Source organism: Pristiophorus japonicus, chromosome 11, assembly GCF_044704955.1.
Source record: "Pristiophorus japonicus isolate sPriJap1 chromosome 11, sPriJap1.hap1, whole genome shotgun sequence".
NCBI classification, from domain to species: domain Eukaryota; kingdom Metazoa; phylum Chordata; class Chondrichthyes; family Pristiophoridae; genus Pristiophorus; species Pristiophorus japonicus.
Genome location: NC_091987.1, coordinates 73,012,071 through 73,036,515, shown reverse-complemented (window position 1 = coordinate 73,036,515; position 24,445 = coordinate 73,012,071). Strand labels below are relative to the sequence as shown.

Below are 24,445 nucleotides of genomic sequence, written 5' to 3'. Positions count from 1 at the left end.
CAAGCGCTGGATTAACAGTCAATCGCAAATACAAGACTGGAATAGGAACAGCCAGCCTTTGAATTCCTAGCCTTTCAAATGAGACACACGAGTGTGGATCTGAAAGTACTGACGGCAAGACAGTTACCAATCGCTCTCCCCGCAACCTCTGACTGGAGTTATCCTGCAGCAAAAACTGGTAATTGCAGCTCCTAGCTTTGTTAATGTGACCTACCCAAGCTGAATCTCCCTTTGCAATAATAGGCACTGAAAGTTGTATTAATACAAGTACAAGATGACAGAAATTCAAAGTTGAATTTCCAGTTTTTGAGCCTTTGCTTTGCTGAAGTGAAATATAAATCTGCACAAGTATTTTTGCCCAAAACTATGCATAACATCAAATAACCTATTCTCAGGCTGGTGGATAACCACTTCCCAACAATCTTTGCAGCAGTCAGGTATTTAAAATAAACTGAAAACTAATCTTTAAAACCACTTGCAACGTAAGCCAGAGGGAAATGTTACACGTCTATGGGCACGTCAATTTTCTGCATATAATGTCATCATGCCACAGGTCTGGAAGTAAACTGAAGAACAATCACACAGATAAATAGCAGCAGCGTACACACAAAAAAGCCAAGAGAAGCAGCGAAGATACCCATGGTGAAACAGCAAACAATGCACCCCAGGATTAGACAGAGAGACAAGAACTTAATTCACTCACCTCAGACCAATCGAAGAAACAAAGCTGTACAACAGGGCCAGGCTCATCCCAGAGTATATATTCCTTATAAATGCAAAGTCCTATGTGTCACCAATTCTCTTAAGCATAGAATAAGCTCAATTTAAAAAAATAGCGTACTTGCATATATCCCACCAGTCATGTTATCTCACAGATCAAGGCAGGCTGGGAAGATCAAGGTACATCCCAGGAATACCAAAGCACATCCCAGAACCTAGCAATATGCTCGCAACCACTGATCACTATCTAACCTTGTTTCAGGATTTTTAACATTAGTTTACTCATATATCCAACGATGAAAATTCTCAAAAACAAACAAAAACACTCACATTTTGTACTTTATTAGTGAAAGGTAGCAAGTAATACAGGGGGTATGCTCCCAGCTTTCTTTTCCCCTTCATTCATGCTGGGTACACTTACTCAAGTTGTCATTCTTCATACGTGAGCCGAGTCAGTGAACTCTGGAAGAATTATAACTCTAATGAGAAGGGAAATTGCAGTCTGAAACCAATCCTATTTCATATATACACAATTCCCAGAAGAAGCCAATGGAGAACATTAGTGAGCGAAAATTTAAAAGTCAAAGAACAAGGAGAAGGCAATAGATCAAGATAGCACTGGGGGAAATAAAAATCAAAGCGTGCCAGGAAGGGACAGAATGTATAAACATAAAGGTGGATCAGAAAGTGGGGTCAAAGCAGGAAAAAAAATGGTAAAAAAACAAATTTAAAAACTCTATCTGAATGCACGTAGCATTCGTAACAAAATAGATGAGTTGACAGCACAAATAGATACAAATGGCTCTGATCTGATAGCCATTACAGAGACGTGGTTGCAAGGTGACCAGGACTGGGAACTAAATATTCAGGGAATATTCGGAAGGATAGACAGAAAGGAAAAGGAGATGGGGAAGCACTGTTAATAAAGGATGGGATCAGTGCATGAGTGAGAAACAATATTGACTCAGAAGATCAAGATGTTGAATCAGTTTGAATGGCGAGAAGGAATAATAAGGGGAAAAAGTCACTGGTGGGCATAGTCTATAGGCCCCTAACATTAGCTACACTGTTGGATGGAGTATAGATCAAGAAATAAAGGAGGCTTGTAATAAAGGAATGGCAATAATCATGAGCGATTTTAACCTTCATATTTGATTGGACCAAGCAAATGGGCCAGGGCAGCCACGAGGGTGAAGAAGAGTTCATAGGGTGTACCCGGGATAGTTTCCTTGAACAGTACATTGCGGAACCAACCAGGGAGCAGGCTATCTTAGATCTGGTACTGTGTAATAAGACAGGATTAATAAATGATCGCATAGTAAAGGATCCTCTAGGAATGAGTAACCATAACATGGTTGAATTTCAAATTCAGTTGGAGGGTGAGAAAGTTGGTTCTCAAACCAGTGACCTAAGCTTAAATAAAAGGAGACTTCAAAGGTATGAAGGCAGAGTTGGCTGAAATGGACTGGGAAAATAGATTAAAGTATGGGACAGTTGATGAGCAGCGGCAGACATTTAAGGAGATATATCATGACTCGCCAACAAAAATTTATCCCAATTAGAAGGAAAGACTAAGAGAAGGGATAACCATCCGTGGGTAACTAAGGAAATAAGGGATGGCATCAAATTGAAAACAAGGGCATACAATGTGGTCAAGACTAGTGGGAAGCCAGAGGATTGGGAAACTTTTAAAAGCCAGCAAAGTATGACTAAAAAAATGATTCAGAGGGGGAAGGTAGATTATGAAAGTAAACTAGCACGAAATATAAAGAGAGTAAGAGTTTCTACAGGTACATAAAAAGGAAAAGAGTGCCTAAAGTAAATGTTGGTTCCCTAGAGGAGGAGACTGGGGAATTAATAATGGAGAACAGGGAAATGGCAGAGACGTTGAACAAATATTTTGTATCGGTCTTCAAGGTAGAAGACACTAAAAACATCCCAATAGTGGATAATCAAGGGGCTATAGGGGAGGGAGGAACTGAATACAATCACGAATGAAGTAGTACTCGGTAAAATAATGGGACTAAAGGCTGACAAGTCCCCTGGACCTGATGGCTTACATCCTGGGGTCTTAAAAGAGGTGGCTGCATTGATAATAAATGCATTGGTCGTAATCTACCAAACTTCCCTGGATTCTGGGACGGTCCCAGCGGATTAGAAAACCGCAAACATAATGCCCCTATTTAAAAAAGGAGGCAGACAGAAAGCAGGAAACTATAGATCAGTTAGCCTAACTGATTGGGAAAATGCTGGAGTCCATTATTAAGGAAGCAGTAGTGGGACATTTAGAAAAGCACAATTCAATCAAGCAGAGTCAGCATAGTTTTATCAAAGGAAAATCATTTTTGACAAATTTGTTGGGGGTTCTTTGAGGATGTAACGAGCAAGGTGGATAAGGGGGAACCAGTGAATGTGGTTTATTTGGATTTCTAGAAGGCTTTCGATAAGGTTACTGTACAAGATAAATGTTCACGGGGTTGATGGTAATATATTAGCATGGATAGAGGATTGGCTAACTAACAGAAAACAGAGTCGGGATAAATGGGTCATTTTCCGGTTGGCAAACAGTGACTAGTGGGGTGCCGCAGGGATCGGTGCTAGGTCCTCAACTACTTACAATCTATATTAATGACTTGGATGAAGGGACCGAGTGTAATGTAGCCAAGTTTGCTGATTATACAAAGATGGGTGGGAAAGCAAATTGTGAGGAGGACACAAAAAATCTGCAAAGGGATAGACAGGCTAAGTGAGTGGGCAAAAATTTGGCAGATGGAGTATAATATGAGAAAATGTGAGATTATCCACTTTGGCAGAAAAAAAATAGAAAAGCAAATTACAATTTAAATGGAGAAAAATTGCAAAGTGTTGCAGTACAGAGGGACCAGTGTCCTTGTGCATGAAACACAAAAAGTTAGTGTGCAGGTACAGCAAGTAATCAGGAAGGCAAATGGGATGTTGGCCTTTATTGCAAGGGAGATAGAGTATAAAAGCAGGGAAGTCCTGCTACACTGTACAGGGTACTGCAAAGGCCACACCTAGAGTACTGCGTACAGTTTTGGTCTCCGTATTTAAGGAAGGATAAAGTTGCATTGGAGGTTGTTCAGAAAAGCTTCACTAGGTTGATTCCTGAGATGAGGGGGGTTGACTTATGAAGATAGGATGGGCCTATACACATTGGAGTTAAGAATGAGAGGTGATCTTATCAAAACAGACAAGATAATGAGGGGGCTCGACAAGGTGGATGCAGAAAGGTTATTTCCACTTATAAGGGAAGCTAAAACTAGGGGACATAGTCTCAGAATAAGGGGCCGGCCGCCCATTTAAAACTGAGAGGAGGAGGAATTTCTTCTCAGAGGGTTGTAAATCTATGGAATTCTCTGCCCCAGAGAGTTGTGGAGGCTGGGTCATTGAATATATTTAAGGCAGAGATACAGATTTTTGAGCGATAAGGGAGTAAGGGGTTATGGGGAGCGGGCAGGGAAATGGAGCGGAGTCCATGATCAGATCAGCCATGATCTTATTGAATGGCGGAACAGGCTCGATGGGCCAAATGGCCTAAGCCTGCTCCTATTTCTTATGTTTAATCAGGAGAGAAAACCCTGATTTCTCCTCTCCCTAGCTAGTGACATTAATGCCAATTTTACTGCTTAACTAAGGTTGGCTAACTGACCACACACTCAAACCTGGTACCCTTTTGGGTCATTATGATTCAGTACCACATAAGGTGATGCATTAATTGGTGGTGCTGAAGTACATTTTCTGAATTGTTGACATTTTTTTTTAAATATGGGTATACGACAATGGTAATGTTCAGAGCTAGGTTTTAAAGTATAATCTAAGATAAGGACTTTATGCATTTTTATTGGTAGAGCTTTTAACTGACATATTTGAATCTTTTACAGAAATAAAGTTTTTGCTGCTATTGATCAGATCAGTTTTGGCTTTGACCAAATTCTGGTGCGACAACCCAATCATTTCATTTAGCAGCCACATCCCTTCTTCCCTCTTACTCAATTCATAAGTTTCCAACATGAAATGTACAGGAGAAACTGATCATTTTCCCTGAAAAAACTAAACTCGCAGATGATCAGTTACGTTTTAGATTGTGAAGTGGAAATTCCTTTTATATACAAACAAGCCCTTTAAAATAAAAGGTAATTATGAAACTGGCAAACATTAATATCACAGCTATTCATAGTTATATATCACAATTCTTAAGGACTCACATAAAATAGATGCGGACAATAACCCCAAAGTCATGTTACTTGGTTAAACAAGGGTAAAATATAACTTCAACACTCACACCTTTCCAAGACCAGACAGCGGGGCGGTTTGGCTAAATATCTTTGTTGGTATTGAGATCCTAATTCCTACCGTAGCAATGAACTGTATGTTGCACCATTGATTCCTGGCTCTAGAATCGGCACAATATGTATAGACCAATGCAATTTGTAAACAAAACCTCCAAGCTCAGGATTTTAATTTTGGCTTCAAATCTTGGTCAGTTTGAATAAATGAATAAATGACTTTTTGCATGGTTACCGTCAGGGGCTAGGGAGAAATGTTCACAGAACTTTATCTTCTTGGAAGTTTCATTCTAGTGATTGCACCTCCTCTGTGACCAAATACGTTGGAGAGAATCTAGGGCGGTCTGAAGTGTATAGTCTGTTCGAAGCAGCAGTTTTTGTAGCACTCAAATTATTTATTTGAAAATGTTCTCCACAAGGAGTTGCATTTCAAATGCAATTGAGCAGTAAATATTTTCTAATAGATTTTAATTAGACTGTTGACAGGGCCAGGAAAATGTCGGTCTTTCTGCACCAGACATTTTTCTGTTCACACAAATTGAAATAGTGATAGAAAGCTACTCAAATGTCAGTAGCTTGTTTGTTGTAATATTAACACTAGAAAACACACAATTATTAAATTGCAGTTTAATTCTGCTTGTCCCATCATTTCTATTTGCTCCTTTGACCATTACCCATTGGTTCTATTTTGGGCTTAGGATTTAGCTGTACGCCTACCTATTGCCTTGTTTCTGCTACTTTCTCCATTTTGAAGGTAGAGACAGGTTTAGAAAAACAGGAATTTTCAATTGCTGAAAAGAGCTTTAAAAAAATGACATTTTTTCAGCTAGCTGAAAGCCCAAATTTGGAAGGTGTAACCTTTGATGCATTAAAGCATGGAAGATGCTCTGGAAGAGTATATACATCAGTAGCTCAAATGAGTCGACTAATTAGTAGCATTGAGGGTCAAAAGAACCACATTTAGTTGTACAGTTTTTTGGGGCAGGGTAGAACCAAGGGCAGCTCCCTGTTCAGAGTTCCACACCTGATTATCCATGGATTTATAGTCAGTCACACAAATCTTCTTTTGCATTCAAGCTCCTGCTCAGACCAAACTGTCCCTTAGTCTCACTTTAGCAGATGATGGAGATTATGCTCCTGAACTGTAAAAAAATGTAAGAAACACAGTTTGAGGTTTTTCTTTGAACCAGGTGCTTTCTTTAAGGCACTCAATGGCAGCCATGCCATTCAATTGATCACAATTTAAAAAGTTAAAGTAGAGAGCACATCATTTCCCTGCAATGCAGCTAAAATATAGGATCTTACACATACACAACAAAATGCATTACAGATGGTAAATACATTAAAGATTTGCATTTATATAGCACCTTTCACATCCACAGGACGCCCCAAAGCGCTTTACAGCCAATGAAGTACTTTGTGAAGTGTAGTCACTTCAATTAGTTGCAATGTAGGAAACGTGGCAGACAATTTGTGCACAGCAAGCTCCCACAAACACCAATGTGATAATGACCAGATAAACCGTTTTTTTTTAGTGATGTTGATTGAGGGATGAATATTGGCCTGGACATTGGGGATAACTCCCCTGCTCTTTGAAATAGTGACATGGGATCTTACCAGAGAGATTTATCATCTCATCGAAAAGACAGTACCTCCGAAAGTGCAGCACTCCCTCAATACTGCACTGGAGTGTCAGCTTAGATTTCTGTGCTCAAGTCACTGGAGTGGGACTTGAACCTACAACTTTCTGACTCAGAGGCGAGTGTCCTACCCACTGAGCCAAGGATGACACATTAGAAAAGTTCAAAGGAGTGAAATAGTTTGTCTGCTTTTAAAAACATTGTTATTAGCTAAAAAAGATACATGTCTAAGCAGAATACAGGCCTTTTCAATATCCTTTAAGTATTGCACTTCCTTTGAACCTTTCACAATACCTTTGGCTATTTAGCATTTACAACATAACAGTAAGATTACAAATGCAGAACTGAATTAAGTATGTGGAACCACATTTTTTTTTAAAACTACTTCTGCACTACCTTCTCATTAAGCAGCTCCCTGGCCTATATTGATGTCAGTCTTTTAACAGACAGACAGACTTGCATTTAAATAGTACCTTTTATGACCACCAGACTCTCAAAAGCGCTTTACAGCCAATGAAGTACTTTGGAAGTGTAGTCACTGTTGTAATGTGGGAAACGCAGCAGCCAATTTGCGCATAGCAAGCTCTCACAAACAGCAATGTGATAATGACCAGATAATGGGCCCAAGTTTCGGGCCGCGTCTAGAACGGCGGAGCCCCGACCTGGACACCCGTTTTTCGCGCCACAAAGTGCGCCTAAAAAAAAAAAACTTAGATTCTCCGGCTCCCTGCTGGTCCTCTGGAGCCGGGCGCGGCGCAGCACGAGCTGTTGGGGGCGGAGCCAGGTCCCTGCGCTGAAAACAGTGCCGGGACCTCTGCACACGCGTGCTACAGTGGGCGCGCATGTGCAGTAGCTCCAGGCGCCCGAAACTGTGTGGGAGGGGCCCGAAGCACGCAGCCCCTAGCCCTGGCCGAATGGCCTCACTGGGGCTGCGAGCATAAGGCTGCCTCCCATGCCCAGCTCCTGCTTCCTCCCGACCCGACTCCCGCTCCCCCCCACCAGACCCGACCCCGACCACCGCCCGCCCCGACCTCCCTCTCCCCCCCCCCCCGACCCGAACCGACCTCCCTCCCACCACGCCCCCCCCCCCCCCCCGCCACCCCCACCCGGACCGGACCCGACCCAACCTCCCTCCCCCCGTCCCGAACCGACTCCCCCAACCAACCCGACCTCCCTCCCCCCCCCCCCCCCCCACCCCGCGACCCGATCTCCTGACCCCGGACCCGACCCAACACAACGCCACCTACCTGTAAATCTGGTGCTGGGGAAGGGCCCTGCTCGAAGTCTTGGGCCCGGCCCGTTCCGTTCCTTCTCCTTCCCCCCCCTCTCCTTTCTCCCCTCCCCTTTCCCCTTCTTCTTTCTCCCCCCCCCTTTCCCCTTCTCCTTTCTCCCCCCCCTTTCCCCTTCTCCTTTCTCCCCCCCCTTTCCCCTTCTCCTCTCCCCCCTTCCCCTTCTCCTCTCCCCCCCTCCTCCTGTCCCCCCCCATCCTCCTTCCCCCCTCTCCCCCTCCTCCTTCCTCCTTCCCCTCCCTCCTCCTTCCCCCCCTCTCCTCCCCTTTCCCCTTCTCCTCTCACTCCTCACTCCCCCCTCCCCCCCTTCTCCTCTCACTCCCCCCTCCCCCCCCTTTCCCCTTCTCCTCTCACTCCTCCCTTCCCCCCCTTTCCCCTTCTCCTCTCACTCCCCCCTCCCCTCCCCTTCTCCTCTCACTCCCCCCTCCCCTCCCCTCCCTTTCCCCTTCTCCTCTCACTCCCCCCTCCCCTTTCCCCTTCTCTCCTCTCTTCCCCCCCCTTTCCACTTCTCTTCTCTCCCCCCCTTTTCCCCTTCTCTTCTCTCTCCCCCCCTACCTTTCCCCTTCTCCTCTCCCCCTTCTCCTCTCTCTCCCCTCCCCCCCCTACCTTTCCCCTTCTCCTCTCCACCCCCCCCCCACCTTTCCCCTTCTCCTCTCCCCCCCCCCACCTTTCCCCTTCTCCTCTCCCCCCCACCTTTCCCCTTCTCCTCTCCCCACCCCACCTTTCCCCTTCTCCTCTTCCCCCCCCCCACCTTTCCCCTTCTCCTCTTTCCCCCCCCCCCCACCTCCCACCTTTCCCCTTCTCTCCCCCCCCCACCTTTCCCCTTCTCCTCCCCCTCCCCACCTTTCCCCTTCTCCTCCCCCCCTGCCTCCCTCCCCCTCTCTCGCTGTCAGAAATACAGACACTGACAGACAAAGAGTGAGAGACACACACAGACAGACAGAGAGATAGAGACACTGACAGAGACACACTGGGGGGGGGGGGGGGGCATCCCAGCACGCTGTTGGAGGGCTCCCAGTGCTGCAGTCGGTAAGTAGAAAATGTTTTCTTTATTGATTTTTTTTTAATTATTACATTTTTTGGATTGATTTATTGGTTGATTTATTGATGTTTTTATCATTTATTATTGATGATGGCTCTTTATTTGTAAAACTGGTGTTTAATGTTTGTAAACTTCCCTTTAAACCCCCCACCCCTCATTCCCTACGCCTGATTTTCTAAAGTGTAGACAGGGTTTTTTCGAGCGTACAAAAATCTTCACTTACTCCATTCTAAGTTAGTTTGGAGTAAGTTTTCATTGCCAAAACTTTGAAAACAGGCGTAAGTGGCCGGACACGCCTCCTTTTGAAAAAAAAATTCTGTTCCAAAGTGAAACTGTTCTAACTGACTAGAACTGGAGCAAACTAAATGCCGAGAATTTGAATTTCTAAGATACTCCGTTCTACACCAGTTGCTCCAAAAAATCAGGAGCAACTGAGGCCGAAACTTGGGCCCAATGTGTTATTATGTTGATTGAGAGATAAATATTGGCCAGGACTCCGGGGATAACTCCCCTGCTCTTCTTCGAAATAGTGCCATGGGATCTTTTACGTCTACCTGAGAGCAGATGCGGCCTCGGTTTAACGTCTCATCTGAAAGACAGCACCTCCAACAGTGCAGCACTCCCTCAGCACTGCACTGGAGTGTCAGCCTAGATTTTTGTGCTTAAGTCCCCGGAGTGGGACTTGTACCCACAACTTTCTGATTCAGGCGAGTGTGCTACCAACTGAGCCACAGCTGACACTAAACAGCACTCGAGAGATGTTGGGGGAGGGCAGGGGGGCAACCTAGGCAGTTCTTGCACTGAGGTAGAAATTAGTCTTGGATGGTGGGGCAAATTGGGCGGTACAATATTTGCCGCCCATTCTTCAGTTCCATTGACTCAATAGAACGGACTATCAAATGGGGCACATTACAGGCGGCTGAGACGATACCGCCCCTTTTGCGCTACCACCCACAACGAACTTCTACTCCCTCAAGTCATCCATTCCAACCATCACTGTGCACATTTTAAGTACACATTTTCTTGGAATCACCACCACAGGCATAAAGAATTATTATTTTTTTTAAATACACAAAAAGCCCAGATTGACAATTTGCACACTTGTGAATTACATTTGACTTAGTTGGATGTGATTTTTATTGTGCTCAAGAGAAGGGCTGCTCGTAGTTGGCAATTATCCATTTTGGATACCAGCATCATCAAATACTCCTAGATGCAAATTAAAGCACCCTCTACTTTGACCCCAACTTCATGAGTATCCAGCTCTGAATAAAATTTCAATTTGTGCCATAGCTTTACATTGTGGGCAAATGCCCAGTAAAAGTGGTACAGAAAACACACACACATATTTCTTATGCAATACTTTAAAACAATACCTTAAGAAGCCATAGCTGAAGCCTGCAGCACCGAATATCAACTTATTCAAAATGAAAAGGAAGTGACGTGAATCTTTCAGAACTAGGAGTATAAAATTATACTGCTGCAAGCAAGATTAGAGAAGAAATTCTCACCCTATATAGGGTACTGAAGAGTCACGTAGCAAAATTGTACATCACTGGGCAGAACCTACAAAATGTGTACATTCATGTCACTTAGTGGCAACACCATTTTGTGAACAAAACAATTCCCTTTACTTGACTTTACTAATCAAGCCATGACTTTATAGTTGGTGAGTGTGGTGTGGAAAAGGCCAAATATCTTTTAACTACAGTATCATGTATGCATACAACAGCACATTAGATACCGCAACAGGGACATTCAGAGGTGTTACATATAAATTAAGAGACAATCGACAGTAGGAGCAGACCAATATCAAACTGTATTGGTCCAATCAGGGTTATTTGTAATAGTGGGGAAGGGATGCTCTTGCAGCACAAGAGAATAATACCTGCAACCCGGCCAGTAGGAGTCCAGTATCAACACATCCTGCACCAAGTACACATCTGATAGAGAACTTGCTGAACTCAGTTTAATCTGCAATTGCCATTTTTGAGGAACAATTCTTACAAAACATTTCAGCTTTAGGAAATATAAACAGAAACATAGAAAATAGGTGCAGGAGTAGGCCATTCGGTCCTTTGAGCCTGCACCACCATTCGATAAGATCATGGCTGATCATTCCCTCAGTACCCCTTTCCTGCTTTCTCTCCATACCCCTTGATCTCTTTAGTCGTAAGGGCCATATCTAACTCCCTCTTGAATATATCCAATGAACTGGCATCAACAATTCTCTGCAGTAGGGAATTCCAGAGGTTAACAACTCTCTGAGTGAAGAAGTTTCTCCTCATCTCAGTCCTAAATGGCCTAACCCTTATCCTAAGACTGTGTCCCCTGGTTCTGGACTTCCCCAACATTGGGAACAATCTACCTGCATTTAACCTGTCCCGTCAGAATCTTGTATGTTTCTATGAGATCCCCTCTTATCCTTCTAAACTCCAATGTATAAAGGCCCAGTTGATCCAGTCTCTCCTCATATGACAACAGTTAAGAACTAAGAAAATCAGAACTTTGCTCACAAGCCAATAACCAAGTATTATTACCCTCTGGGAGCATTAACTTTTCACAAAAAGTAGCACAGCTAGTTTGACCTAACCTCTTGCCATTGGTATCAGATCAGTTTTTGGAACGAAATTGCACCTTGTTTTATGCAATGCTGCAGTTAAAAGTCAATCCAAGGCTTTATTTATATATGACATGCTACTACCGATTAGTATTAGAATCCACATACTTTTAATTGGACTGCGTGAAAAGGGGAATGTTTGCTTTCCATAAAGACGCATCCGTTAAGTGAACTGGATGCCAAATAGCAATTTTTCTATTCATTAAAAAGGGCACAATCATGAACATCAGGTGTAAATAAACCCCACATTCAGTACAATTTATTCCAATGGAAAGGGCATTAATATTTCAGTAATAGCATATTTTTAGGTGCTGGCTGGCTTCACCCGAGCTTCTAAATAAAGAATGTGAAAACTTCCAAAATCTCTGCTCTATTTGATTGACATGGTCACTCTGGTAATATAAGCTGCTCTTTTCAATCTAAACAATTTCCAAGTACACAATGTACATCTGGCATACTAATCTAAAGTGCAATGCAGCCATTTTGAATAGTGAATCCCATATCCACTACTGTAAATCCTATAAAATTGAGATGATAATGACTGAAGAAAACAGGATTAAAGATGATAACCAATTTTCTTTTGACTAAGCAACTGATTTATTTCCAGGAAGTGATAAAATTATGAGCACAACTTTCCACAGTACCAAGACATGAACAGTGGAGTCTGGATAAAACACAGCAGATCCAACCATAGAATTCAAATGTCCCATTCCCATGGTTTCTAGTTATAACAGAATTTTTTGGGAGGGCGGCAGCGATCAGCCAGGTGTCTAACATGCACAGAAATGTACCTTGCATAAACAATTTAAGCTACTGAAAAATCTACACCCACCTGCAAGGTTCCCATTTGTCCAGTGTGGAATACTTATTCTCTGCCCATTAAGTCCACAGAGCCTAAGTTGGCAGAGGGACCCCATGTCTTAGGAAGGTCCAAGTGTAAAATATTGTATTGCTAGAGTTTTACCAGCTAAAAACATAGGAGCTTAACAGGTAGTTCACTAGTAAGGCTTTGTCCTCACCTTGAGCTGAGAAGGAAGAATCTGTTCCCACAGCCCCACATATACCAAGTTAGATTCTCTTCTGTACCAAAACTGTCCCATTGTTCTTGTATAGGGCCCAAGTTTCGGGCAGCGCCTAGAACGGCGCAGCCCTGACCTGGACGCCTGTTTTTCACCTTAGTAAATACTTAGTCTGCAGCTTCCTGCAGGTCCTCTGGAGCTGGGCGCGGCGCAGCACGGGCTGTGGGGGGCGGAGCCAAGTCCCTGCGCTGAAAACAGTGCCGGGACCTCTGCACATGTGCAGTAGCTCCAGGCGCCCAAAACTGTGTGGAAGGGGCCCAACCACACCACCCCTAGCCAAATGGGCTCACTGGGGCGGCGTGGATCAGGCTGCAACTCCCACATCCAGCTCCTGCTTCCTCCCCTCAGCTGGCTCTCTCAAATCACCACCCCCACCCCGACTCCCCGACCGACTTCTTTCCTCCCTTCCTCCCTCGCTCGCCCTCGCCCTCCCGCCCTCCCGCCCTCTCTCCCCCTCCCCTCGCTGTCAGAAACACAGACACTGACAGACAGAGAGAGAGACACTGACAGAGACACACTGGGGGGACCCGTCCCAGCACACTGTTGGAGGGCTCCCGGTGCTGCAGTCAGTAAGTAGAAAATGTTTTATTTATTGATTTATAAATTTTAATTTTTCATTAATTTTTTTGATTGATTTATTGGTTGATTTATTGATGTATTTATCATTTATTATTGATAATGGCTCTATTTGTAAAACTGAAGTGTTTAAATGTTTGTAAACTTCCCTTTAAACTTCCCCATTTCCTACGCCTGATTTTCTAAGTGTAGGCAAGGTTTTTGTGAGCGTACAAAAATCTACACTTACTCCATTCTAAGTTAGTTGGAGTAAGTTTTCACTACCTAAACTTTCAAAACGGGCGCAAGTGGCTGGACACGCCCCCTTTTGAAAAAACTGTTCCAAACTGAAACTGTTCAAACTGACTTGAACTGGAGCAAATTAAATGCCGAGAATTGCAATTTCTAAGATACTCCATTCTAAACCAGTTGCTCCAAAAAATCAGGAGCAACTCAGGCCGAAACTTGGCCCCATGGATTCTGCCATTTAGATATTCACATACCAAGGCCCAAAGTTACAAAATGCTCCTGCTGCTTTTTCATGTATAAATGCCTCCTCTTTCTTTCACATATCCCCAAATCAGGCTGTGAGATACAACATGCTTGAGCATTAATGTGCTGTGCCATGAAGCTGTAGTATGGAATTTCAGATCTCAGCCACACTGCTGTGACAGGGGAAGCGGGGCAAAATCAGAAAGGCTATTTATAAATCTGCATTTCAGCAAATAAAACCTCTCTCCTCTTGCCCTTTTGTACATTTCATCTTTCCTTCAAATGTCCATGCAAGTAGTACAGAAAAGTTTCTTCCAAAATCTGGAAAAGTCTACATTACATTGCAATTTCCTTTGGTAGTTGCAAATATGATTGTATTGTTTTGTAGCTCAGAGGGTCAACTACTTACTTGTGCATTTTCAACTGGGGTTACTCGCAGTACAAGATAAACCACCTCCATAAGAATATAAGAAATAGGAACAGGAGTAGGCCATATGGCACCTCGAGCCTGCTCCGCCATTTAATATGATCATGGCTGACCGCATCATGGACTCGGCTCCACTTCCCTGCCTGCTCCCCAAAACCCCTTATTCCCTTATCTGTTAAGAAATTATCTGTCTTAAATTTATTCAATGACCCAGTTTCCACAGCTCTCTGAGGCAGCGAATTCCAAAGATTTACAACCCTCAGAAGAAATTCCTCCTCATAGTTTTAAATGGGCTGCCCCTTATTCTAAGATCATGCCCTCTAGTTCTCGTCTCCCCCATCAGTGGAAGCATCCTCTCGGCATCCACCTTGTCAAGCCCCCTCATAATCTTATACATTTCAATAAGATCACCTCTCATTCTTCTGAATTCCAATGAGTAGAGGCCCAACCTACTCAACCTTTCCTCATAAGTCAACCTCTTCATCTCCAGAATCAACCTTCTCTGAACTGCCTCCATCGCAAGTATATCCTTTCTTAAATATGGAAACCAAAACCGTACGCACTATTCCAGGTGTGGCCTCACCAATATCCTGTATAAGTGTAGCAAGACTTCCCTGCTTTTATACTCCATCCCCTTTGCAATAAAGGCCAAGATTCCATTGACCTTCCTGATCACTTGCTGTACCTGCATAGTAACTTTTTGTGTTTCATGCACCAGGACCTCCATGTCCCACTGTACTGCAGCACTTTGCAATTTTTCTCCATTTAAATAATAACTTGCTCTTTGATTTTTTTTTCTGTCAAAGTGCATCGTCAGCAAACTTGGCTACGTTACACTCGGTCCCTTCATCCAAGTCGTTAATATAGATTGTAAATAGTTGGGGTCCCAGCACTGATCCCTGCAGCACCCCACTAGTTACTGATTGCCAACCCGAGAATGAACCATTTATCCTGACTCTCTGTTCGTTAGCCAATCCTCTATCCATGCTAATGTATTACTCCCAACCCCGTGAACTTTTATCTTGTGCAGTAACCTTTTGTGACACCTTGTCAAATGCCTTCTGGAAGTCCAAATACACCACATCCACTGGTTCCCCTTTATCCACCCTGTTTGTTACATCCTCAAAGAATTCCAGCAAATTTGTCAAACATAACTTCCCCTTCATAAATCCATGCTGACTCTGCCTGATTGAATTATGCTTTTCCAAATGTCCTGCTACTGCTTCTTTAATAATGGACTCCAACATCTTCCCAACCACAGACGTTAGACTAACTGGTCTATAGTTTTCTATTTTTTGTCTGCCTCCTTTTTTAAATAGGGGCATTACATTTCCATGTATCTGACTTTCAACTGTACAGAAACAGTTATAAGCTAGCCAAAGAAACAGTTCTTCTAACTTCAGTGAATTGATGATTAAGACTTTATAACCAGTAAACCAACATTTATTTCACGTAATGAACCATCTCTGCATAAGCATGGTTTATGGTAAACGCTCTGACCTAGTCATCATTCCGTCTTTATGTAAGTTAGAAGACAAGAAAAGAAAAATGGATATCCAAAACAAGAGAGGATGTGGACCACGTCTCACCAGTTTGAATAGCATGATGTAGGAGGCCAAAGATAGAAAGGTCAGAATTTGGCATGGAATTGAAATGACAAACCAAAATGGAGATCAGTATCATGCATGCAGATAGAATGGCGATCTTTGGTAATGTGACTAATTGGCATTTCGTCTGTATAGAGGATACTATACCATGAGCAACAAATGTAGTGCATTAGATTGCAGAAAGTACTTATAAATTATCAAAACATGTTTAGGGCTCCAGACAATTGAGCTGCTGTGTATTTTTCAGTATTTATTAGGGAATGGCAGTTAGGAACTCACCCCCAATTAAAATGCCTGGAAGAATTTTGCTAGACAAAATTGTTCCACCAACATTTGAAATTTAAAATTAGTGCGCCATTGGATTACACTCCTTGCCCATCTTCACGATTTAATATCAGATAACAAAAACTAATGGGAAGTATTGTATTAGAAAATTAGTGCTCTTTCCCCTTCCCCACTACATGGAAGCACTCAAAATAGACAGTCCAGAGCTGTAGAAATTGGTATATCCTGCTCGTCACTACGTGGTGGGATACAAATTCATACTCAATTCTACACACGGAAAGTTCCACACTTTAGCTTTTGTTTGGGAAACAGATTATGCCTGACCACTTGTATCTCTTATGGGCTTGTAACAGATAGGTCACCAATTCCACCCACTTTCAGAATGCATAAAATAAAACAAAACTTGGCTTGCATTCCCTTCAATACAGACAACTGAAGGGTGATCTGATCGAGGCGTTTAAAATGCTAAAAGGATTTGAAAGGGTAGATAGAGAAATAACTTCCTCTGGTAGGGGTATCAAGAACAAGGGGACATGATCTTGAAATTAGAGCTAGGCACTTCTGCACACAAAGGCTAATAGAAATCTGGAACTCTCCTTTCCCAAAAGGATCCAGATTCTAGGACAATTAGAGCTTTCAAGACTGAGATAGATTTCTGTTAGGCAAGGGCATCAAAGGATATGTAGCCATGGCAGGAAAGGGGAGTTGAAGTGCAATTCAACCACAATATATTTGAATGATGGAGCAGGCTCAAGGGACTGATGTTCCTATGTTCCAAAACATTGTTCCTTCTGCAAGCATGGTCTTCAATTCTCCAATGTGAACTCGAATAATGTAACAGGAACAGCATACGACTTTCACACTCTAATAAGTAGTTCTTAAGTAAACGTAGCATACAAAATTAAGTGATTCAGCTCTTGTTTGCTGCTATAACCATCGCAATTTGGGTCAATCAAAGCAACGACAGATTTTAGTTATTTCACAAACGGAGCCCTTGCCATCATAGAAGCTACAGGTTCAATACACAGACTTGCAGCACACCTGCTTCCTGACCATTCCAGAGAATCTTCACGACACATTTTCCTTTCCCTTCATACTACTCCTCACCTCACTACATACAAGCAGGAGCTAAAGACGGCTTATTCCAAAGCATTTCCTTTCAAGTACCATCTGATGTGTTGTCATCCTTTAATGAGTGATTTGCATCAGTCTACTTTGGACATGGCTCATTATCTTTTTTTAAAAAACACAATAATAAATAAGCTTTTTGAAAAAAGTAGATTTACGTGCCCTTAAATTCAGCTATTTTAGCTCCTTTTTGAGCAGCACTGATGTTGAGCTCTGTAAAACCAGAGGTAGATGACATACTTTGCCCTACCTGCGGTTGGAAAGTGCCTCACATACAAACAAGGCAGGTTTACCAAATGAGTGAAACTTAACGAGTGTTGAGTGCAAACAGTGGGTATCCAACCTGAAAAATGTTAGGAGCCTGTTGGCTCCCATTCCACTAATTAAACTCTCCCTTTTTCAAGTTGGGGAGTGGAGGGTACCATAGAATCATAGAAGTTTACAGCATGGAAGGAGGCCATTTCGGCCCATCGTGTCCGTGCCGGCAAACAAGAGGCCATCCAGCCTAATCCCACTTTCCAGCTCTTAGTCCATAGCCCTGTAGGTTATGGCACTTTAGGTGCACATCCAAGTACTTTTTAAATGCGGTGAGGGTTTCTGCCTCTACCACCCTTGCAGGGAGTGAGTTCCAGAACCCCACAACCCTCTGCATGAAGAAATTTCTCCTCAAATCCTTACACCAATTACTTTAAATTTATGCCCCCTGGTTTTTGACCCCTCTGCTAAGGGAAATAGGCCCTTTCTATCACTATACCTAGGCCCCTCATAATTTTATACACCTCAAATGAGGTCTCCCCTCAGACTCCTCTGTTCCAAGGAAAACAAACCCAGCCTATCCAATCTGTCCTCATAGCTATAGTTCGCCACTCCCGGCAACATCCTCGTAAATCTCCTCTGTACCCTCTCCAATGCAATCACGTCCCTCCTGTAATGCGGTGACCAGAACTGCACACAGTACTCCAGCTGTGCCCTAACCAGTGGTTTATACAGTTTAAGCATAACCCCCCCCTGCTCTTGTATTCTATGCCTCGGCTAATAAAGGCAAGCATTCCATATGCCTTCTTAACCACCTTATCTACCTGGCCTGCTACCTTCAGAGATCTGTGGGCATGCACTCCAAGGTCCCTTTGTTCCTCTACACTTCTCAGTGTCCTACCATTTAATGTGTATTCCCTTTCCTTGTTAGCCCTCCTCAAATGCATTACCTCACACTTCTCCGGATTAAATTCCATTTCCACTGTTCTGCCCACTTGACTGGTTGATTGATACCTTCCTGCAGTCCGCAGCTTTCTTCATTATCAACCACACAGTCGATTTTAGTATCATCAGCAAACTTCGCAATCATACTCCCTATATCCAAGTCTAAATCATTGATGTATACCACAAAAGCAAGAGACCTAGTACTGAGCCCTGCGGAACCCCACTGGAAACATCCTTCCAGTCACAAAAACACCCATCAACCATTACCCTTTGCTTCCTGGCTCAGACAATTTTGGATCCAACTTGCCATTTTGCCCTGGATCCCATGGGCTTTTACTTTCGTGACCAGTCTGCCACATGGGATCTTACCAAAAGCTTTGCTAAAATCCATATACACTGCATTATACGCACTGCCAGCATCAACCCTCCTAGTTACCCCCTCAAAAAATTCAACCAAGTTAATCAGACACGACCTTCCCTTAACAAATCCGTGCTGACTGTCCTTGATTAATCAGTGTCCTTCTAAATGAAGATTTATCCTGTCCTTCAGGATTTTTTCCAATAATTTTCCCACTACTGAGGTTAGGCTGACTGGCCTGTAATTACTTAGTCTAACCCTTTCTCCCCTATTAAACAAAGGTACCACACTTGAAGCCAGAGAGGATTGGAAAATGATGGTCAAAGCCTCTGCTGTTTCCTCTTTTGCTTCGCTCAACAGCCTGGGATATATTTCATCCGGGCCTGGGGATTTATCCACTGTCAAAGCTGCTAAACTCCTTAATACCTCCTCTCTCAATGTTTATTTCATCTAATATTTCACACTCCCCCGTCCTCGATAGCAGGGTCTGCATCGCCCCTCTCTTTTGTGAAAACAGACGCAAAGTATTCACATCTTCTGCCTCCACACACAGATTACCATCACGGTCTCTAATAGGCCCTACCCTTTCTTTAGTCATCCTCTTGCTCTTAATATATTTATAAAACATCTTTGGGTTTTCCTTGATTTTACTTGCCAAGAATTTTTCATGTTCTCCCTTTGCTTTCCTAATATCCTTTTTAAATTCACCCCTAGATTTTCGATACGCCTCGAGATTCTGCAGTATTTAGCCTTCGGTACCGGTCATAAGCTTCCCTTTTTTTCCTTTATCCTACCCTGTATATCTCTAGACATTCAGGGGGCTCTAGATTAGTTAGTCCCGCCCTTTTTGTTTAAGGGTACATATCTGGCCTTAACCCTCCGGATCTCCTCCTTGGATACTTCCCACTGCTCCGACACTGATTTACCTTCAAGTAGCTGTTTCCAGTCCACTATGGCTAAATCACCTCTCAGCTTCGCAAAGTTGGTTTTTCCCCAATTTAGAACTTTTATTCCTGGTCTATCCTTGTCCTTTTCCATAACTACCTTCAATCTAACTGAATTATGGTCACTAGCACCTAAATGTTCTCCCACTGATACCCCTTCCACCTGCCCAGCTTCATTCCCTAAAACTAAATCCAGAACCGCGGCCTCCCGTGTTGGGATTGCTACATACTGACTAAAAAAGTTCTCTTGAATGCATTTTAGGAATTCCGCACCCTTTATACCCTTCTCACTAATTTTGTCCCAGTTAATATTAGGATAGTTGAAATCCCCTATTACTGCCCTACAATTTTTGCACTTCTCAGAAATTTGCCTACATATTTGCTCTTTTATCTCCCTCTCACTATTTGGGGGTCAAAAGAATACACCCAGCAGTGTGATCGCCCCTTTTTTGTTTTTCAGTTTGACCCATATGGCCTCTTTGATGATCCCTCCAACATATCATTCCTCCTCACAGCTGTAATAGTTTATTTAATCAATACTGTGACCCCACCTCCATTTTTACTCCCCTCTCTATCCCATCTGAAAATCCTGTAACCAGGAATGGTGAGCTGCCATACCTGCCCCTTTTTTAGCCATGTCTCTGTAATAGCTATAATATCATACTCCCAAGTGTCTACCTGTGCTCTCAGCTCATCTGCCTTATTCGCTATACTCCTTGCATTGAAGTATATACCATTTAGTACAGCCAGACCTCCTTGTTGACTACTTTCTAGCCCTTGTTTCTTCTGTCCTTCACTTTCTACATTTTTGCTTTCCAATTCCAGCTTTATTTCCCTCCCTGCTGAATCTATTCTCAGGTTCCCATCCCCCTGCCAAGCTAGTTTAAACCTTCCCCAACAGCGCTAGCAACCATTGCCGCCCCCCACCCCCCCCGACCACCACCCGGCGAGGATATTGGTCCCGGCTCCGTTGAAGTGCAATCTATCTGGTTTGTGTAGATCCCACCTCTCCCAGAAGCGGTCCCAATGCCCCAGGAATCTAAAGCCCTCCTTCCTGCACCATCTCTCCAGCCACGCATTCATCTGTTCTATCCTCCTATTTCTGTACTCACTAGCTCATGGTACCGGGAGTAATCCGGAGATTACTACCTTTGAGGTCCTGCTTTTTAATCTCTCTCCTAGCTCCCTAAACTCTGCCTGCAGGACCTCATCCCTCTTTCTGAATATTCAATACATCAATGATCAGAAATTTCAGCTAATATTATGGCCAGCTCAAGATCGAGATAACTCTTGGTAACTCTAAATGATGATCTGTGGGCCTGAAATAAAACATTTTAGTAGCACGTTCGGTGAACATTTAACAGAGTAAAGATCAATCCATACCTGAACCCCAAAATTGTTTGAGTGACCCAATAGCCCAGTCATTATCAAATATAAAAATTATGAACCATTATGTTGGAAAATTAGGTCATTTTTCAGGACCCAACTTTATGAATATAGGGCCCAAGTTTCCACATGATTTGCGCCTGATTTTTAGGAGCAACTGGTGGAGAACGGACTATCTTAGAAATCGCAATTCTCCACATTTTTTTTTCTGCAGTTCTAGTCAGGTAGAACTGTTCCACTTTGGAACAGAATTTTTTCTTCAAAAGGGGGCATGTCCGGCCACTGACGCCTGATTTGAAAGTTTCCACAGTGAAAACGTACTCCAAACTAACTTAGAATGGAGCAAGTGAAGATTTTTGTAGAACTGAAAAAACCTGTTCTACACATTAAAAAATCAGGCGCAGGTTACAAATTAGGCGTCCAGAACGAGGTGGGGGGGAGGGAAGTCATTAAATTCTACAATAAATCCTTATTTATACTTATACAAATATTATACAAATAAATCCAACCTGAATAAAAATTTATAAGCAAAGAAAAGATTAAATAAACCATCTTCCTACCTGTGTGAAAGTGCTTCAGCCAGGGAGAATGCTGCAGCAAGCATCACAAAACGAGGAAGCCATTCCAGACAGCCGGCGGGAGGGGGGGGGGGGAGGGAGGAAGCCGTTCCAGACGGCGGGAGGGAGGGAACCGACCGCACCAGGGGGGGGGGGGGGGGGGGGAAGGAAGCCGTTCCAGACGGCGGGAGGGAGAGAGGGAAGGAGACAGAAGGCTGCAGGAAGCCTCAGAAATTGAGGAGCCATTTCCCGACGGCAAAAGGGGGAGGTCGTCGGGAAACGGCTGCCTCAACTTTCTGAGGCTTCCTGCAGCCTTCTCAGTGCTGATGTGCTGATGGCAATGTGCTTTTATTAAAAAATGTTCAAAAACTAAACAGCTAAAAAGAACTACAAAAATGGTCGAGTGCCAATGTTTCCTTCACACTGCGCGTGCGCGAACGTTCCAACGCGCACGCGCAGGGTTGCCGGCAGGAAAAAAACTAATTTAAATAGTACCCGCCCCCTCCCACTTACAAAATCGGCACGAGTGTAGGCTCCGCCCCCCTGGGCGCCACGCCAAACAGACAAGGAGCTGCAGGGCGCTCCAGAATCGCGCGTTTTTTTTCCGGCGCCGGTTTAGGCGCGAAAAACAGGTGCCCAGCTCGGAGGGGCGCCCGTTTTTTATCGTGTGGAAACTTGGGCCCATAGTCTCGTGGTAACCGGCTACAAAACCAAAAAGATATCACAAGTACATTTCCTTAGGGTTTTCACTTTTTGCACTCATATGCTACCCTGTATAACACACCATTACAGACAATAAATGAATACCAGCACTTGGGGTAAAACAAATTTATCGTGATAAAGTGACAGGAAACATGGCCTGCATTGCTCAATTATTTCATAGAATTATAGAAATACGGTATACAAGGAGATTATTAGGCAAGACGTGTCTGTACCAGTACTAGCTCTTCATCTACTTTATTCCTATATCCTTGGTCTTTTTCCATTTCCTTTTATATACTTGCTTTTCAAACACTTAATCAAGATCCCTTTATTGCATTAGCCTCTGCTTCAATTGACATTTGTGATCGCATATTCTAATAACCCAGGTGAATAAACATTATTAACCCTTATTTCTTCTAGTGATAATTCTTTGTCCATTTCCTAGATACCCAATTCAACAAATGGTGGAAAAATCTTGCATATATTACTTTTCACAATTTTGACTGTCTTAAATACCCTTAATCTTCTCTACTGCACTGACAGAAACCCAGCTTTTCGAACCTTCATAACACCTCATTCCTAGCATCATTCTGGTAAATCTTCATTGCATCCTCTCACTTTTCTTCCCCATTCCTCCCTTCCACACCCCACACCCCTAAATGTACAAATGGAAAGTAAAGATGGTTTCTTCCAAATAATTTTCTCTTATAGCTCCATATTTATACATTTGTTTTGCAATTTAGATCAATTGTATGAGGACATGGTTTGTGGATCAACGCTACTAAGCTTTTTGGTCTAATTTCTCAGCTTGCCAATCAGCAGAAATCCAGGAGTAAAGCATGAAGATCAAAACCAAGCTGTACATCCCATTATGAATACCCTTATAACAGAATTGGGAAGGATGTTTTTTAAACTTCTTTAACACCCATCTACACCTGGTGGCTGGGAAAGGGAGGGGGATGGGAGGGAAAAAAGAGTGAATTCCATCAACTACTACAGAACATTGGCACCCTTTTGTTAGACATTGACTAATAGCATTAATTTGGAAATTGTATCTTCATCTCAACGTTAATGGAAGAGATTCCAGATGGAAACATACCTACTTCGTGTTTAGTTCTTGGGGTTGAAATTGTAGCTGCAGAATGGTAATCCTCACAGCTAACCCCAGTTAAACACAATACATTAATGAATGGGTGGCATTTTCTTATTATGCTGAAGTAGACTTTCCCACCATTTAAAAAGTAGTTAATATGCATTTTTGCAAACGATTCTCAAGAAGGTAAAAATTTTAAAAATGCAACAAAAAAACAGAAAGATCCATATTTCCAAAAGAAAATTATTGGACCCCAAATGCAAACTCTTCGGTTTTATATAAAAATATATTGGATAAAAAGTAGAAGTTGTGGAAACAAAGTTTCTAAGCAGGCTCTTTGATGTTTTAAACACACTGAGACCATGCAGCACTGAAGTGCTCTGCAGACAACTTACACATCAATGTTCCAGGAATGAGACCGTTTCACAACCATCGACTCAGGACCGGAAGAGTATTCAGTTAAAACGAAAACATGAGGCTGCTGAAGGGGAAAAAAATTACATTAGTTTTAATCGCCCCCGAAATTGCTTAAATTCAACCACAGACCGATCAGCTGGACGACGTGGCGATCCCTAAACTGCACTACAACCCAGCCTGCTAGCAGAAGTCCCGCCCACTTCCTCCACGCTGATTGAGGGAAGAGCGGTGACCGACAGGCCGATCCACACGCCGATTGGTCAGAGAGCCGACCATCAGCGCGCACTTCCGGCGGCCAAGTTTGTCTTCATCGCAGTGGATTGCAATACAGCGGAAGCACCGCCAAGGCCTTGCCACTGGGGTGGGCGGGGTGATTGGCAGCGGCGTTTCACACCATTGGTTCATTCAATTGTCGATCAATGTGGGTGGATGTGGGGGTGGGAGGGGTTTCCGGTCTCTCAGTTTGAATCCTTCCGCCTCGAGCTTGTTTGAGCATTCGAGGCAACGCGTGCCCAGGCCGCGCCCACGCCATGCTGATTGGTTGGCGGAGACATCCTGACAAACCTGTTCAGTTCCTTATTCGTCAGTGCTCGCCCA

General features: G+C 43.3%; 1 protein-coding gene across 4 annotated transcripts in view; it reads right to left on the bottom strand.

Annotated features, from left to right (window-relative positions):
* The window catches only part of tmem39a (transmembrane protein 39A), a 76,711-nt gene extending 52,693 nt beyond the window's left edge, over nt 1-24,018 (bottom strand). Inside the window, exons 1-2 of one of the 4 annotated variants that reach the window (XM_070892958.1) lie at nt 23,827-24,018; nt 6,052-6,169 (exon numbers count right to left, since the gene is read on the bottom strand). In XM_070892958.1, the coding sequence (XP_070749059.1) occupies nt 6,052-6,099 (48 nt within the window). In that variant the 5' untranslated portion in view covers nt 6,100-6,169; nt 23,827-24,018. Of the gene's footprint in view, nt 1-1,050; nt 1,091-6,051; nt 6,170-23,826 lie in introns of those variants that run through there. The other 3 variants (XM_070892959.1, XM_070892961.1, XM_070892960.1) reach the window with 3 other exon arrangements.
* Nucleotides 24,019-24,445: the final 427 nt, after the last annotated feature.